Source organism: Microcaecilia unicolor, chromosome 1 (genome assembly GCF_901765095.1).
Source record: "Microcaecilia unicolor chromosome 1, aMicUni1.1, whole genome shotgun sequence".
Taxonomy (NCBI): domain Eukaryota; kingdom Metazoa; phylum Chordata; class Amphibia; order Gymnophiona; family Siphonopidae; genus Microcaecilia; species Microcaecilia unicolor.
In genome coordinates this window covers 382,050,063-382,068,915 of record NC_044031.1, presented here as the reverse complement: position 1 = coordinate 382,068,915, position 18,853 = coordinate 382,050,063, and the positions used below count along the sequence as shown (strand labels likewise).

At 41.2% G+C, this 18,853-nt stretch overlaps 1 protein-coding gene across 1 annotated transcript in view; it reads left to right on the top strand.

The window, feature by feature from the left end:
• Nucleotides 1-7,661, top strand: part of MFNG (MFNG O-fucosylpeptide 3-beta-N-acetylglucosaminyltransferase) — a 67,743-nt gene extending 60,082 nt beyond the window's left edge. The window contains exon 8 of the mRNA XM_030210277.1: nt 7,309-7,661. Within this exon, the coding sequence (XP_030066137.1) occupies nt 7,309-7,378 (70 nt within the window). The 3' untranslated portion in view covers nt 7,379-7,661. The remainder of the gene's footprint in view (nt 1-7,308) is intronic.
• Nucleotides 7,662-18,853: the final 11,192 nt, after the last annotated feature.

The window sequence follows — 18,853 nt, the reverse complement described above, 5'->3', positions numbered from 1 at the left end:
GATCGACGATCTGTACTATTCTGTCTGGTTTCGTTTTACAATAGGTGATTTGATGTTGTAGTGCTCACTGTAGTGTTTAAAATGCTTTCCTTTTCCTTATGTGACTCGTAGAAATTACTGCTTATGGTATGGTAGAATTGCTCTAGAGATCCTGAGTGTTTTGTATTCTTGGTATGCCTAGTACTGGATTTTGGAGGGGGGTGTTAAAAAATGACCGGCCCCGGGTGTCAACTACCCTAGCTACGCCACTGCCTTAATCCCTTCCTCAGAACAAATTTGCAAATGAATGCAGAGTCCTACAAATCAGGATGACAAATTCAATTCTAAAATGGTGGGGAGCCAATCTAAAGACCCCAGTCAAGGATAGTCCCCATTCCAACATTTGTAACCAAGAATTATCTTAGTGGCCGCATTTTGAGAAAGCTGAAGTGACATTTGGGGGGGGGGGGGGGATAACCATAGTCCAGATATGATAAGACTATTGAAAACATAATAATTTTATAACAGGGTGCCTAGGTGAAATCCATCAGCTAGAGTGCAGAGATTATGCCTGCTTGAGAGCAAGACAAATGACTCTGCCTGCCCTCCACCGAGATTACATCCCTGGCAACACCTACAGTATAAGTTTGTATGTTCATTCCAGTATGTATATATTTGCACCTAACCTAATTTTATGAAAGAAGCAGATAGCACCAGTAGTAAAAAAAGGAATTCTAAAGTTTATTAATAAAAATATGCCTGGCATGGCCATGTTTTGCCTAATAAGGTTGCATCAGGGGTCAGTGGATGTTTTTAAAGCATAAAAATTAACCAACCATTCTATAAATGTTTTTCTCATGAAACAAGGACAGAGAATTGACACAGAAACAGAGTGGAACTTCTTCTTGGACTGCTTTGTTTCCTGGTGCTATCTGTAGCTTCCATTTTGGTTTGATATTTTCCTAACCTAATTTTATAAAAGCCAGCTGCTAAAATGACTATAATATTATCTCCAATCTACCTGAGATTTATTTATGTATTGGTATTTATATCCCACATGTGCCAAAAAGTAGTATCAGTTCAATGTGGCTTACATATATAAGTAAGAAGTTACATTACAAATAAAGAATCAAAAAAGGGAACAGTTGTTTAAATCCATTTAGATCATTTTGTAACATATACATTATTTTAAGAACTGTATTTCATTTTTAGAGAGTTAATTGGCATCCTGTGATAGGAAGTTTTTGATGAACAAAGTAGAGAAGAGATTGAATTTGTCTTACCATTTTCAGAATCAGGAAGACCTTAAGAACAGTGTAAATTTGATTTTCAAGTGTCAGTATTGAATCCAAGTGACTCCCAGGCATGACCCCACCTAGGTGGTGGAGAAACTTTCTTGCTCATCCACAATAATTAAGACTTATTTTGGATTCATTTTCATCCAACTAGCCATTTAGATCTACTTTCTGTTTCCTATTTTTAACCAGTTATAGCCCACAATATGGCTTCCTTTCCAATGACTGTTTAATTCCTAAGGGGTCTCCAATGTAGAACGTTGTCAAATGCCTTCTGAAAATCCAGATGCATTATATTGACTGGCTCAATGTTATCCACATATGTATTTACAGCTTCAAAAAAACCTCATAAATTGCTAAATCCTTGTTGCCTTTTTTCCATTAAGCAATGTCTATCCACATACCTATTAATTCTGTTGTAATTGCAGATTGTACCATTTTGCCTGGCATCCACATCAGATTTTTTTGACTGTATATTCCTGGATCACTTTTGGATCCCATATTTGTGGTTTGCTCTAGCGATAGCACTGATTGGGAAGGTTTGTCTTTCTGCTGTCTTTTCTGTTCCTATGCACAGGTTTCCTTGTAATGTAGTGGTGGAGAGGTAAGGCTTTGCCACTTGATGATAGAGGGTTGACACAGTGCTGTGATGTCATTAAACTGTGCTGTTAAAAATTAGCAGTGACATTGAACTGAGGAACCGATGGAGATTGCCACCTCTCCATTGACTGAAGACGTGACATTTGGACTGGGACTAAAATGGCAGAAGGACAAGGCCCTGACACCCAAAGACACAGCGGGGGTCATTTTCGATATGATGTCTAAATCCGATTTTGAACGTTTTGCAAAAAAAAAAAAATCCAAAAATCCAGTAGCAAACATGGCTATTTTCAAACCAGAAAAATGTTCAACTTTTTGTTTTGAAAATGGCCATTTGCTAGACATTTTTGTGCTCAGTGCATCTATCTTTTAGGACCATTAAAAAAAAAAAAGTCCAAAGGATGAATGGGGGGACAAGCATTCTTAGTAGACTGGCCACACAGATTTCCCAGCAGAGCAGTGGTGCACCCTAGGGGGCACTGCAGTAGACGTCACATAAAAGCTCCCAGGTACACATCATACCATTACCCCCTTATATTGTATGCTGAGCCCTCCAAAACCCACCAAAAACTTACTGTACCCAACTGTACACCACTACAATAGCCCTTATGCCTGCAGGTGTCACCTATATGTAGGTATAGTAGGTTTTGGTGGATTTTTTCTACCACAAGTTTAGCAGTTAGAGTGGGATATGGGTCTGGGTCCCCTTTTCTACAGTCAACTCCACTGACCACCAGGCTACTCCAGGGACCTACTTGCTGCTGTAATAGGACTAGTCGTAATAGCTGTAATAGAGGCTGGTATGTACTGTTTCTTTCACATCTTTTGGGGGGTGGAAGGGGGTCAGTGACCATTGAGGAGTAAGGGGATCATACCTTAATCCCTGCAATAGTCATATGGTCATTTAGGGCACCTTTTTGTGCCTTAGGTGTGATTGGTCTAGGCCAAAACGTCTAACTTTTAGTCCTGGGCATTTTTGCTTTGTTTCATGATGGCAGAAGAATATCTAAGTTTTTGGACGCACTGCAGAGAAAAACATCTTAAATCTGAGTTTTGAAATCATGATTTGGACATTTTTCAGAGAAAAGCATCCAGCTGTCACTATATGCCATTTTTGAGATGCTTTTCTCTTTTGAAAATGAACCCCAGTGTGTCTAGCCACAGCAGCAGCTGAAGTTCTTCCCATTCCACTTCTGCTAGTGGACAGCAGACAGCATCCTCACATGCCTCCCCTCATCCCAGATCCCTCCCTGCAGCTCTGACCTGGTCAATAAAGCAGGGCACCAGAGGCTGCAAAGCAGATGAGAGATAGGGAAAGATTACTGATAGAACTGAAAAATGAACTTGCGGAACTATTGTTAGTAATATGTAATTTATCCATAAAATCGAGCATGGTACCGAAAGATTGGAGAGTGGCCAATATAACACTGATTTTTAAAAAGGGTTCCAGAGGTGATCCGGGAAATTATAGACCGAGGAGTCTGACATCAGTGCCGGGCAAAATGGTAGAGACTATTATAAAGAACAAAATTACAGAGCATATTCAAAAGCATGGATTAATGAGACAAAGCCAACTTGGGTTTAGTGAAGGGAAATTTTGTCTCACCAATCTATTATATTTCTTTGAAGGAGTGAACAAACATGTGGATAAAGGTTAGCCGGTTGATATTGTGTATCTGGATTTTCAAAAGGCATTTGACAAAGTACCTCATGAAAGACTCCAGAGGAAATCGGAGAGTCATGAGATAGGAGGTACTGGCCTATTTTGGATTAAAAACTGGTTAAAAGATAGAAAACAGAGAGTAGGGTTAAATGGTCAGTAGTCAATGGAGAAGGGTAGATAGTGGGGTTCCCCAGGGGTCTGTGCTGGGACCACTGCTTTTTAACAAATTTATAAATGACCTAGAGATGGAAGTAACTAGTGAGGTAATTAAATTTACTGACGACACAAAGTTATTCAAAGTCGTTAAATCACAGGAGGATTGTGAAAAATTACAAGAGGACCTTGGGAGACTGGGCGTCTAAATGGCAGATGATGTTTAATCTGAGCAAGTGCAAAGTGATGCATGTGGGAAAGAGGAGTGTGAATTATAGCTATGTCATGCAAGGGCTCCACGTTAGGAGTCACCGACCAAGAAAGGGATCTAGGTGTCATTGTTGATGATACGTTGAAACCTTCTGCTCAGTGTGCTGCTGTGGCTAAGAAAGCAATCAGAATGTTGAGTATTATTAGGAAAGGAATGGAAAAAAATGAGGATGTTATAATGCCTTTGTATTGCTCCATGGTGCGACGGCACCTCGAATATTGTGTTCAATTCTGGTCACTGCATCTCAAAAAAGATATAGTGGAATTAGAAAAGGTATAGAGAAGGGGACGAAAATAATAAGAGGGATGGGATGACTTCCCTGTGAGGAAAGGCTAAACAGCTAGGGCTCTTCAGCTTGGAGAAAAGATGACTGAGGGGAGATATGATAGAGGTCTATAAAATAATGAGTGGAGTTGAATGGATAGATGTGAAGCGTCTGTTTACACTTTCCAAAAGTACTAAGACTAAGGGGCATGCGATGAAGCTACAAAGTAGTAAATTTAAAACGAATTGGATAAATGTTTTCTTCATTCAATGTGTAATTAAACTCTGGAATTCGTTGCCCGAGAATGTGGTAAAGTCAGTTAGCTTAGCAGAGTTTAAAAAAGGTTTGGACGGCTTCCTAAAGGAAAAGTCCATAGACTATTATTGAATTGGACTTGGGGAAAATCCACTATTTCTGAGATAAGCAGCATAAAATGTGTTTTACTTTTTTGGGATCTTGCCAGGTATTTGTAACCTGGATTGGCCACTGTTGGAAACAGGATGCTGGGCTTGATGGACCTTTGGTCTGTCCCAGTATGGCAATACTTATGTACTTATGTATTGCAGGAGCAAAGGTAAAAAGGGGGAAGTATGCCACCACATTTCCAGGGAAAGCAACAACAGGAAAACAACACCTCTACGAGAATCTAAAGTAGACAGGAAAAGTAGAGAATGCAACACAAGTAACAGCTCCAGGATTAATTAACAGACCATCCCACCCCAATGAAAATCCAGGAGTGGCCTAGTGGTTAGGGTGGTGGGCTTTGGTCCTGAAGAACTGAGTTCAATTCCCACTTCAGGCACAGGGAACTCCTTGTGACTCTGGGCAAGTCACTTAACCCTCCATTGTCCCGTGTAAGCTGCATTGAGGCTGCCATGAGTGGGAAAGCGCAGGGTACAAATGTAAACAAAAAAATATTGACACCAACAAAGACCTGATATGGGGTCATGTTTTTGTGGGACAATACCACCTGCTTCAGGGGTCAAAGGGAGACTGTAACAAAACATTTTATCCATGTGGGATCTTCTTTTAATTACATCTGGAGCTGCTACACGTGTTGCATTCTCTACTTTTCCTGACTACCACATTTCCATCCACATTATAGAAACTTCAAAAAACAAACACAGGTGCACCTTCACCCCACTCCACTCTTACTCCATTCTTACACATAGTAGGGGTCACAGGTGCCATTTTGAACCCAGAACCAGTATGGGCTGGAGATTTCTTCTGTTTTCTCTACGTTAGACCACCAGGGGTCTGTTATAGTAGGCCTATAGGGGTGGGAAGGTGGGGTGGGGGGGGGGGTCTTTGAGGTACTGAGATACCATAGGTAAGTGATTCCCTTAGTAAATTAAAGTGCAGTAAAATGCCAAATTTTACTATACCTTAGTAACTGTCCCCCTTAGTGCTACATGTTCTGAAAGTGTTTTTTTTTTCCTAGGAAGGACCTTGTGTGACTACTAGAAGGTTGCTTGTAAACATACTAGTGGTTCAAGTTGTTAAGAATACTTTTTACTTTGTAGTGAAAAAGTAGTTTTAAGATCTGTACTTCATTCCTTTTACTTGCATATTATTTTGAATAAGACTTCTACTTTTACTTCACTACTTTTGAAGCCAGTACTTTTACTTTTTACATAGGTACCTTATTATTAGCAGCTCAGTCATGTAATTTGAAAGCACGCATATTTGTCGGCTCTTCATTAAAACCCACCTGTGATATCTCAGCTTTTATCTTATCCTCTCTATAACGATATTCTGATATTCCTGTTTTAACATTATCAACTGAGGGTACCTCTGTCTGAACAATTTGCTGTTGAGCAACTGTCAGTTTTCCCCATGATCTAGTTTAAAAGTTGCTCTCTCATCTTTTTTAATTGTCAGCATTAGCAGCTGGGCTCCACAAGGTTACAACACAGCCCATCCAGTACAACTATTCTCCAGTTCCTAACTCTGAAATTCTCTTCCCTGCATTATTATTCAGAATAAATATGCGTTTTCTGTTATAGTTATGCCCTCTTATTTCAAGGAGGGAACTTAGATCAGGAAATATTTTTTCATGGAAAAGATGGAGGATGCCTGGAATGTTGTATATGATTCAGGTCTACAGAATCCTGAGTTGGTATGGAATGAGTAGAAATCAATTTTTTACTCATTCCAAAAGTACAAAGACCTAGGGGACACTCGAGATAGTTACATGAAAATACTTTTAAAACAAATAGGAAATATTTTTTCACTCAAAGAATAGTTAAGCTCTGGAACTCATTGCCTGGGGATGTAGTAAAAGCAGTTAGTGTATCTGGGTTTAAAAAATGTTTGGACAAATTCCTGGAGGAAAAGTCCATAGTCTGCTATTGAGACAGACATGGGGAAGCAACTGCCTGCCCCAGGATTGATAGCATGGAATGTTGCTGCTAATTGGGTTTCTGCCAGGTACCTGGCTTGACCACTGTTTGGAAAAAAGGATACTGGGCTTGATGGACAATTGCTATGCTATAAATGATGCACGCAACTTGCTTAACGTGTGAATGTAAAAAGGGGGTGTTCACAGGGAAGGAACATGGGTAGGGTCTGGGCGGGACCAATATTTACACACGTAACTTATGTGCTAAATTTCTGCCTTTGGGTGCACCCACTTCCGCAGGCTGTTGACATGGCTTAAATGGGCATGCCTAAATGTAGGTGTGTTGATGCCAATGTATGCTAATATTCTATAATCAGATCTTGGCACCTGGATTCTGTCATAGAATTAGCACTCAGCATGCGGCATCTGGGTGCCTAAATTGCAAGTTATGGAATTGCCCCCTCGGAGTCCCCTCTTCAACTGTCCATGCTGTATTCTGTGTTCTATGAGCCTAGATGATAGCTCTGATGAGGAACAGCACACCAGCTCTGGGCTGACTGAGGTAGTAATGATAAAAGAAACCAGGCAGTGGAAGCATTCGGAATCTGTCAAAATAATATCACCTCAAAATGACATAAAAATCATATGGAAAAATAGCAATTTTTCATTTAAAGTGCTTACTAACTTTTATTGTTTCTTTGATGACTGCTTCCTGGTTGATAATTCCTTCTCTTCCTGCAGGTTTCGATCCATCCATTGTCTCCTTTATCCTGACACATCCTGGTGTCCACCACACGTCTCCATCCAGTGACTTGCTAGCATTCTGAAAAGCTAAATCAAGCGTCTACCTGTTCACAAGTCCCAGACTCTGTGAGGGAGTGGCAGCAATTTTGCTGCTGTTAGGGTGAATCTCTCTTTTCCACTCCTAGCCTGCACCTTCTTGTGGTGGCAGCTGTCTTATTCTTAGGGATGGCTCTGCACTTTATGAGAAAGAAACCATGAGAAGAACATTGATGGAGGACGGAGCAGAGAACACAGCCTGAGTTTCAGAGGTCCTCGGAGAAAGATTCATACCCTTGGTTGTGCACTGTGAATGTGGAGCCATGACAGACATTTGAATGCTGTTTGCGGGGGGGGGGGGGGGGGGGGGTTGATTGCATATTAGAATCACACACTTAACTCCTTAATGAAAAATTGCACAGGACAAAATTGAAAAAAAAATCTTCAAGAGTGGTTTCTGGCAAAAATCCAAGAGACTACATCTGTACTTCCATGAAATATGTTGCCGTATGTTTTCAGAGTGGACAAGCTGTTTGAACTCATACAGAAGATCTATAGGCACTTCCACTGGTGGAAAAGAAAGAACTGTAAGTTTACTTTGGTAGGGGAGGGGAGAGAATTTTTTTTTTTTTTTACATTTGTACCCCACGCTTTCCCACTCATGGCAGACTCAATGCAGCTTACATGGGGCAATGGAGGATTAAGTGACTTGCCCAGAGTCACAAGGAGCTGCCTGTGCCTGAAGTGGGAATTGAACTCAGCTCCTCAGGACCAAAGTCCACCACCCTAACCACTAGGCCACTGGGCAAAGTGTAAGGACTTTATATTGTAAGGGGGTTTGAATTCAGCAATAGCTCCTGCACAATTTGCATGTGTGTGTATATATAGTAGGCCAGTGTATGTTGTATTCTGCTGACTTCTTTCAGGGACATGATTCTGGGCTGCCTTTCTACTCAAGTGAAGAAATAAAATCAGCATTCAATTATCAGCAAGACACTGTATACTTTAAGATTAGTTTGTGGAGATCAAGTGATGTGCTGAGGGGAGCGGACTTGAGTTGGCTCCTCTCCGAGGTTCCCGCACCTCCATAGCCCTCTTTTTTGACGATCCGCAAAAGTGATCTTTGGTTGGGAAGTTTAGAGGCGTTAGTGAGTGGTTGATGAACAAATTCCTGTCCCCATCTATGTCTAAAATGCCGGGGAAAAATCAGAAATTAGAGCGAGAGAAACCGCGAGGGTCGGAGGACAAAATGGCATCAGCGGAGACCAGCGGAAGTCCGACCTCGGCGGCGCAGCTGCAGCAAATTACCGAAGCGGTTGGGAAAGCTCTTGAACCACGTTGGAACAAGTTATTAGACCAGCTACTGGAGATGGAAGGATTGTTGGTGGACACAACTACCAGGATTACGGAGCTGGAGGAGCGAGTGTCCGCGTCGGAAGATGTGGGAACCGGGGCCTCCAAGCACATGGAACAGCTAGAAAAACAGATACAAACCTTGGAAACACAAATTGATGATTTAGAAAACCGCTCACGGAGGACTAACATATGATTCATAGGGCTACCGGAATCCCTCCAAGACCATGCCTTGCCAGGCGCACTGGAAAAATGGCTGCGCTTGGAATTTGCTCTATCGGATAGCATGGGCCCCTTGTGTCTAGAATGACCGCACCGCATGGGCCACTTGAAAGAAGGGATGAATAGGCCGCGAGCGGTGCTGGCAAAGGTACACAATTACATACACAAGGCAGAAATCCTGCACGGCTTTAGACTGAAAAGAGACTCTCTCAAATACGAGGGGCACCTGGTGCAGATTTACCAGGATTATTCAGCAGCATTGCAGGAAAAGAGGCGTTGTTTTTTCACCGCTCTGCACTGAATTGAGGGACCTCAAGATATGGTTTATGTTTTTGTACCCAACCCTGTTTGAAAATTTTTCATAATGGACAATGGAAAGCATGTGGTTCACCAGCAGAGGCTCTACAGTGTTTAAAAGAGATTAAAGAGACTGAAAATTTGCCACCTTGATGGGGTTCAGGAATCTGGACTATAAGTGATATACTGGGACAGAGTGACTTTCATGAAAAGCGGTAACTATAGTAATGTCATGCGGGGGTGCGGGGCCTCATAACATCAGTGGGGTGATCTCTCTCATTGCACGCAGGTGTGATGGGGATTTTCAAGGGAAGTTGGGGACTGGGATGGGGAAGATAGGGTTGGGGGTGCGGGCGGGGTTTTAGAAGGGGTAGAAGAGGGGCGGACAGTGAAGGGAGGTTGCTGTGTGGAGAGGTGGGGTTGTGTGAGTGTTATGCAGGCGTATGATTGGAGAGAGAGGCTGTGAGTGCTGCTGGGCGAGGCTGGGTTTCTGGCAGTAGACCATAACCAGTTGACGATGAAAAGAATGTGGGTTAGGCTTGGAAAGATCCATTATCAGCCAATATTTTTTGCCAGCCTCTATGCCAGCCTCAAATGTCATACCCAGTTCCATGACAGTAGTATGCAGGTCCCTGGAGCAGTTTTAGTGGGTGCAGTGCACTTCAGGCAGGTGGACCCAGGCCCATCCCCCCCCCCCCCTATCTGTTACACTTATGATGGTAAATGTGAGCCCTTCAAAACCCACCAGAAACCCACTGTACTCACATCTAGGTGCCCCCTTTCACCCATAAGGCCTATGGTAGTGGTGTACAGTTGTGGGAAGTGGGTTTTGGGAGGCTCAGCACACAAGGTAAGGGAGCTATGTACCTGGGAGTTTTTTCTGAAATCCACTGCAGTGCCCCCTAGGGTGCATGGTTGGTGTCCTGGCATGTCAGGGGGGACCAGTGAATGCTGGCTTCTCCCAAGACCAAAGGGCTTGCATTTGGTTGTTTCTGAGATGGGCATCCTTAGTTTCCATTATCGCCGAAAATTAGAAACGACCAAGTCTAAGGACGACCATCTCTAGGGATGACCTACATTTCAAGATTTGGGCGTCCCCGACTGTATTATCGAAATGAAAGATGGATGTCCATCTTGTTTTGATAATACGGGTTTCCCCGCCCCTTCACCGGGATGTCCTGCGAGGACGTCCTCAGGAAAACTTGGGTGCCCCTTTCGATTATGCCCCTTCACGTTATCAAATGAAAACTCTAAAAAACTGCCAAAAGTCACACAAAAAAAATCCCAAAGCAGTGTGCAGATGACTGATTATCTTATAGAAGGCATGAATGTTGATAGAATTTGCATATACAATGCCTTACATAAAAGTTGATTGGATTTGCATATGCATCTCCTTGCATAAAGAGGGGGGGGGGGTGTAGATGATGGCAAACAAAAAAAAAGACTATCGTAGTCAGCCAGAAAACTACTAAGCAAAACAAAACTGGGAAGCCAAAACTAAAACCGTATCTGAGGACATGAAGAGGGAGATAAAAAAAAGAAAAAGCTAAAGAAAGGGTCTAAGGTCAATGTTAGACCATGAGGGGTGACTGTCTGAAAGCGGTCAATAAACCTTTGTTCTTTCAAAAGTAAGGTGTCAACATCCACATCTCTCCAACCACGCTGAATGATCTTCATTACAAAAAAACTTGAGGTCACTGATTGAATGTCCAGCTTCATTCCAATGTTCCACCAGCAGTGCTGAAAGTACATTCCTGCTCAAACAGCTATGGTGATCTATTACTCTAATTTTAATCATATGGGTTCTTTTACCCACATACAACAGTGAGCAGGGACATTGGAACGTTCTACCATCAAAGATAAAAGAGACATCCGATCACAGCCTGTTCAAGAAATCCTTAAAGACCTACCTATGTGATCGATCTTACTCCTCTACTGCTTGATCTTCTGCATCCCCTTATTCCCCCCCCCCCCTACTTTCTACCCTGATTTGCACTTGACTAATTGTGATGTACTTTTCCTTAGCATTGTAAGCCACATAGAGCCTGCCTTGGTGGGATTATGTGGGATATAAATGTTCACAATAAATTAAATAAATAAATAAATAAGACTACTTGGGATGTAGTACAGTTGGAAACATGTTTCAAGTGATAAATTTTACCAGTAGAAGGATGTATAAAATTAGTAATTTCCAGAGCATGATAACATACACTGCAACATACCTATTTCTTGTCACCCAGAGGAAAAGATAACATCAAATCCCTTGTGGGTTCTGGTAATGTGGACGGTACCAAAAGTTCTTTGAGATTACACTCCCTTTTATAAGCCATTACTAAGTCTTTTCCTTGAAAACAGGTATGGCCCTGAAGAATTTGCCAATGTTTGCAAATAATCCTCTGCATGTTGTCTGAAAGAAGTGAAAAATGTAAAGTACATACTATATCTACTGTTCGCTTTTCTTTTTGAATTGTTAATAAATCATCACGGGATATTTTGACTGCCTTGTTATAGCCAAAAGTCCACACATTTCTTGGGGTAGCCTCTTGTGTGAAATGTATTAGCCATAACAGTTTTCTAATCTAGACCCCCACAGAAGAAAAAAAATCTTTCTTTCCCTTTCTGCCTAGCTCTGATAGTAGAGAGGATAGGCCTTTCAAACTGTTTCTTGTCCTTCACATTGCTAACTCTTGCTATAGTGTTCTAACTTTGTCTACTGAACTGTGGACAAGCTCTGGAAGGTTTATTTTCCATTGCCAGTCCTAGGCAAGAAAGTAGCTTTAATCGTATAATTGGTTTAATCTGCAGTTACATTAAAGAAGCTGCTACATTTATTGGGAATCTAACACTGATATTGTTATTCACATGGGAACAAATGACCTAGCAAATACTACTCCACTTGTAGTGCAGAGAGCTTTTCAGGAGCTGGGGGAGGGGTTAAAACCTTTGGTACAAATGGTAGCTTTTTCTGAAGTACTACCTACTTTTGGAAAGGGATAGAAAAGTTATAAAATACCGAGAACTTCAATAGGTGGCTGAAAGCCTGGTGTTGTCAAGGTGGTTTTAGTTACATAGGAGGATGGGGCAATACATGGAAAAACAAAAGACTATATTGTAACAATGGGCTGCATCTCATGGTGGCAGGAAAAAGAATCCTTGGTGAGAAATTCAGGCAATATGTTCCTAGGTATTTAAACTAGAAGGTGTGGCATATGGATGTAGGCCACGTCCAGTGGTCATCCCAGAAAAAGACAAGATCTGACAGTAGTAAAGAAAGCAATGTAAACAGCAATGTTAGCAAATCACTTCTTACCAACACAGTAGGAAATGAGAATAAACAAAAAACTAAACAGAAGATGAGACTTCCACTGAAATGTAGTTGGAAAGCAGTGACCATAAATGCTCACAGTCTAAGCAGAAAAGTTCATGATCTGCAAGCCCTGATGTTAAAGGCAGACTTAGATATCACAGAGACATGGTTCAGTGATTCCCATGAATGGGATGCAAACATACCGGGCTATAATCTATTTAGGAAGGATAGAGATGGTCGAAAAAGTGGAGGAGTAGCTCTGTATGTGAGAAATGATATAAAAGTGACTGAAATTCAGGGGACTTGGGGAAAAGAAGAAGCAGTAAGGATTGCCTTGAAAAAAGAAGATGGAATCTCAGTCCACATGGGTGTTGTCTACAGACCTCCAACACAATCAGAGCAACTAAAAGATCTGGTTACAGATATCCAAAAGTTGGGAAAGAAAGGGGGGGGGGTGCTGTTGCTGGAAGATTGCAACCTGCTGGATGTGAATTGGAAAGTTCTATCTGCGAAATTGGAAAGAAGTAGAGAGATTGCCTTCAAAGTGATCTGCTCAGACAAATTGTGACAGAACCAACGAGGGAAGAAGTGATGCTAGATCTGGTGCTTACAAATGGGAAAAGTGTGTCTTATGTCTGAGTGGGTGCCCACCTGGGCAGTAGTGCTCATCAAATGATTTGGCTTGATATAACAAGTAAAGCAGAGGGCAACCTCTCAAAACTCAAAGTCCTGGATTTCAAACATGCTGACTTTCATAAAATGGGGAGTACCTGAAGAAAGGACTGATGGGCTGGGAGAAGTGGAAAGACAGTGGTCCAGGCTGAAAGGAGCTATAAATAAAGCTACTGACTTTTATGTGTGGAGAGTAAATAAAAGCAAGAAAAAAAAAGGAAACTGATATTGTTATCCAAGCAAGTGGCTGAGAAAATAAAGGCAAAAGAGTTGGTGTTCATGAAATACAGAAAAACTCAAGAAGAGGAACACACAGATGAATACTGGATGAAACTGAAAGAAGCCAAGAGATACATATGTCTGGCAAAAGTGCAAGCGGAAGAACAAATGTAAGGAGGTATATTAGTAAAAGGAGGAAGGCTAAAAATGGGATTGTGAGATTGAAAGATGCTGTGAACCACTATGTGGAGAATTATGAGTAAAAAGCAAATGTGCTAAACAAATACTTCTATTCTGTGCTCACAGAAGAAAATCCAGGGGAAGGACCATGATTGGCTGGCAAAGGTACATATGAGCATGGAGTGGATATAGCACTGTTCTCAGAAGAGGTGTTTATGAACAACTTGAAAATTTGAAGGTGGACAAAGCCATGGGACTGGATGGGATCCATCCCATGTTATTGAGGGAGCTCAGAGAGGTTCTGATGGGTCCTCTTAAAGATTTATTTAATAAATCCTTGGAGACGGGAGAGGTTCCAAGGTATTGAAGAAGAATGGATGTGGACCATCTTCACAAACGTGATGACAGAGAAGAAGCTGGAAACTATAGACTTGTAATCCTCACTTTGGTTATTGGAAAAGTAATGGAAGCGATGCTGAAGGAAAGCATAGTGAATTTCCTGGAATACAATAGGTTCCAAGATCCAAGACAGCATGGTTTTACCAAAGGTAAATCATGTCAATCAAATCTGATTGAATTCTTTGACTGGGTGACCAGAGAATTGGTTCGAGGATGTGCGTTAAATGTAATATATTTAGATTTCAACAAAGCCTTTGATGTGGTTCCTCATAGAAGGCTCTTGAATAAAGTTCACAGGCTGCAGTTAGGACCCAGATTGGTGAACTGGATTAGAAACTGGTTGACAGACAGATGCCAGAGGGTGGTGGTTAATGGAATTCAATCGGAGGAAGGAAAGGTGAGTAGTAGAGTGCCTCAAGGATCAGTGCTGGGACCAATTCTCTTCAATATATTTGTGAGCGATATTGCCAAAGGGTTAGAAGGTAAGATTTGCCTTTTTGCGGATGATTTGTAACAGAATCGACACTACAGAGATACTGTAAAACATGAAAAAGGATCTACAAAAGTTAGAAGAATGGTCTAATGTTTCACAATTAAAATTCAATGCAAGGAAGTGCAGTGATGCACTTAGGGAGTAGAAATCCAGGAAGGCCATATGTGCTAGGTGGTGAGAACCTGATATGCACAGATAGGGAGAGGGACCTTGAGGTGATAGCATCTGAGGATCTGAAGGCGACAAAACAGTGTGACAAGGCGATGGCCATAGCCAGGATGCTAGGCTATATAAAGAGAGGCTTAACCAGCAGAAGAAAGGAGGTGTTGATGCCCCTGTACAAGTACCTGAGGAGGCCCCACTTGAAGTATTGTGTTCAGTTTTGGAGGCTGTATCTTGCTAAAGATGTAAAAAGACGAAGTGGTCCAGAGGAGAGCAGCAAAAATGCTATTGGGGTTGCGCCAAAGGACGTATCAGAAGAAACTGGAATAACTGAATATGTATACTCTAGAGAAGAGGAAGGACAGGGATGATATGATACAGACATTTAAATACTTGAAATATATTAATATAGAAACAAATATTTGCAAGAGAAGGGAAAATGGTAAAACTAGAGGACATGAGGTTGCGGGGTGGTAGACTTAGGAGTAATGTCATGAAATTCTTTTTAATAGAGAGGATGGAGGTGGTGGAGAAAAAGTGGTGATGAAATTCAAAACAATGTGGGATGAACACAGAGGATCTCTAATTAGACAATGATATCTGGACTGAAGTCACTAAATCTACTTTAGCAGCATTTAATTTTTGAAAGGGCAACTACAACAAAGAAATGTTTAAAAAGAAGCTAAAATGGTCAGCTGCAAAGATTAGGATTTTAAAGCAGGCATGTATGTTGTTTAAAAATACCATTTATGGAAGCCTAGTATTAACAAAGGTGGAAAGAAGAGCAAACAATAGCCAGCATGGTTAAAAGATGGAGTGAAAGAGGTTATTAGAGCCAAAAGAGCATCCTTCAAAGAATGGAAAAAGAATCTGAATGAAGAAAATAAGCAACAGAAGCATTGTCAAGTTAGATGCAAAGCAATGAGAAAGAAGGTTAAAAGAGAATATGGAAAAAAAACTTGTGGAGGCAAAAACTCACAATAACAACTTTTTCAGGTACATCAGAAGCAGAAAGCTTGTAAACGAATCTGTGGGACCATGAGATAATGAAGAAGCCAAAGGGGCACTCAGAGAGGAAAAGGCCATAGCGGAGAGATTGAATGAATTATTTGCTTCGGTTTTTACGGAAGAAGATGTAAGAGATCTACCTGTACTGGAAATGGTTTTCAAGGATGAAATGTGGAGGAACTGAAAGAAATTTTGGTGAACCTGGAAGATGTACTGAGCCAAATCGACAAGTTAAAGAGTGATAAATCACCTGGACCGGATGGTATATATCCCAGTGTACTAAAAGAACTCAAACATGAAATTGCTGATCTGCTGTTAGTGATCTCTAAATGGTCATTAAAATTGTCCATAGTACATGAAGATTAGAGGGTGGTCAATGTAATGCCGATTTATAAAAAGGATTCCAGAGGTGATCCGGGAAATTACAGACCGGTAAGTCTGACGTCAGTGCCAGGCAAGATATAGAAACTATTATAAAGAATAAAGTTATGGAACACGTAGACAAACATGGTTTAATGGGACAGAGTCATCATGGATTAAGCCAAGGGAAGTCTTGTCTCACCAATTTGCTTCATTTCTTTGAAGGCGTGAATAAGCATGTGGATAATAGAGAGCCAGTTGATGTAGTGTATCTAGATTTTCAGAAAACGTTTGACAAAGTTCTTCATAAGAGACTCTTAAGAAAATTAAAAAATCATGGGATAGGAGGCAATGTCCTTTATTGGGCAGTGGAGTGCTGCAGGGTTCTGTATTGGGACCGGTGCTATTTAACATATTTATCAATGATCTGGAAATCGGAACAACGAGTGAGGTGATTAAATTTGCAGACAACACAAAGCTATTCAAAGTTGTCAAAACACATGCAGATTATGAAAAATTGCAGGAAAACCTTAGGAAACTGGAAGACTGAGCATCCAAGTAGCAGATGAAATTTAATGTAAACAAATGCAAAGTGATGCACATTAGAAAACATTCTTCGAATCATAGTTACCTGATGCTAGGGTCCGCCTTAGGAGTGAGCACTAAAGAAAAAGATCTAGGTGTCACTGAAGACAATATGCTGAAATATTCGTCCAGTGTGGTGGTGGCCAAAAAAGCAAACAGGATGCTAGAAATTATTAGGAAAGAGATGCAAAATAAGACCAAGAATATTATAATGCTTCTGTATTGCTCCATGGTGCGACCTCACCTTGAGTATTGCGTTCAGTTCTGGTCATCATATCTCAAAAAAGATATAGCAGAATTAGAAATGGTTCAAAAAAGAGTGACCGAAATGATAAAGGAGATGGAACTCCTCCTGTATGAGGAAAGGCTAAAGAGGTTAGGGCACTTCAGCTTGGAAAAGAGATGGCTGAGGGAGCATATGATTGAGGCTTATAAAATCCTAAGTGATGTAGAATGGGTAAAAGTGAATCAATTTTTCAGTCTTTCAAAAAGCACAGAAAATACTTTTACATGGAAATACTTTTACATGGAAATACTTTTAAAACAAATAGGAGGAAATATTTTTTCACTCAAAGAATAGTTAAGTTCTGGAACTCACTGCTGAAGGTAATGGCAGTTAGAGTATCTGGGTTTTAAAAAGGTTTGGACAAGTTCCTGGAGGAAAAGTCCATAGTCTGTTATTGAGATGGACATGGGGAAGCCACCACTTGCTCCTGGATTGGTAGTATGGAATGTTGCTACTAATTGGTTTGTGCCAGGTATTTGTGATCTGGATTGGCCACTGTTGGAAACAGGATACTGGTTTAGATGGACCATTGGTCTGACCCAGTATGGCTATTCTTATGTTCTTATGCTTGTATGTCAAGTGGTGCTTTAGATGGCGACTCTGATTATGAAGAACTAAGGCCGGTGCTGGGCTGACTTGTATGGTCTGGGTCCTCTATGGCAATCCGGTTTAGGATGGGATGGAGAGGGCTTTGACAAACTCCAGTAATTTGCAACATGAGGACAGTGCCAGCCATATTTCTATGGTCTATGTTCTGCAATGGACAAGACAGATTTCGATAGGCTGGAGTAGGCTTCAATGGCAACTTCAATAGTTAGAATCTAAGGACAAGGCCGGTTGGACTTCAACAGTCTATGTCCCAGAAATGCCCAAGAGAGACAATGATCAAGTATTTTATATCACATTAATTGTAAGTTTAATCTTGACTTGATAATGAGTGTGACTATTGGGCACACTGGATGGACCATTCAGGTCTTTATCTATGTTACCACGTTATCATTATTTACAATGTTACCAAAGATGCCCTTTCTTCACAAATCTTTCTTAAACTATCTCCCCTTACCACATTGGAAACATTTTAATTCCCAATTCTCTTTTCTTTTGGGCATTACCTCTCTCATCACCCCTTCCTCCCCCTCTTCTGCCATTCTGGGGTCTTCTTTAAGGTCTTGGCTATAGGACCTATATTTGAAGTCCCTACTCACTTCAAAAAAGAGTTGGTATGGTTGGACTCTGCCCTGTCTTCACCCCATGCTGTATAAGCCATTCCCTCACTTTTGGGGTACAGCATACATGAACTATTCAATGCTATTTCTTCTATCAATTGCACCACTATTTTCTCCTCGTGCTTTAGCCATTTTGTGGCAATGTCTTTCAGCCGTTGAGCTAGGGCTATAGGCTGTTCTTTGGCCCTTAAAGAAGTCCCTCTAAAACTTATCCTGTAGAAATCTTTAGATAATCCCATATGGTCTCTAATGGCTGATTTTACAGCTTCATTGTCCTGAGCCTGAGATGAGGATAAGGCCCGATAGGCAGCAAAAGGTTCTCCTGTCAAAACATGTAGCCAATTGAAAAGCCCATTGTTTCCTCGGCCAGCCCATCCCAATGGCTCTCCATTCAAATGTCACCATAATTTCATCCAAGCTGTCTTTATCAATCATTTCCCCCCAAAAAAGGGTCCAATACTGAACATCCAGGTTCATCCTCCACGGCAGCAGGATTCCTTTGTCCAATTCTTTGTTCCGGCATTCTCTCAATAGCCTTGATGTCCTTGCAACAAGTCCAAAAGAGTCTGCTGATGCAGCTGTTGGCTGACTTCCAGGGAATCCTGTAGCAACTTCTGGGTCTCCACTTGCTATTGCTTGAACTGGCCCACATCCTTTGCTTCCATCATAGTGGTGAATAACTGCAAAAACAAAAAAACAAACAACAAGAACCACAAACAAAAGAAAACCCAAGTATG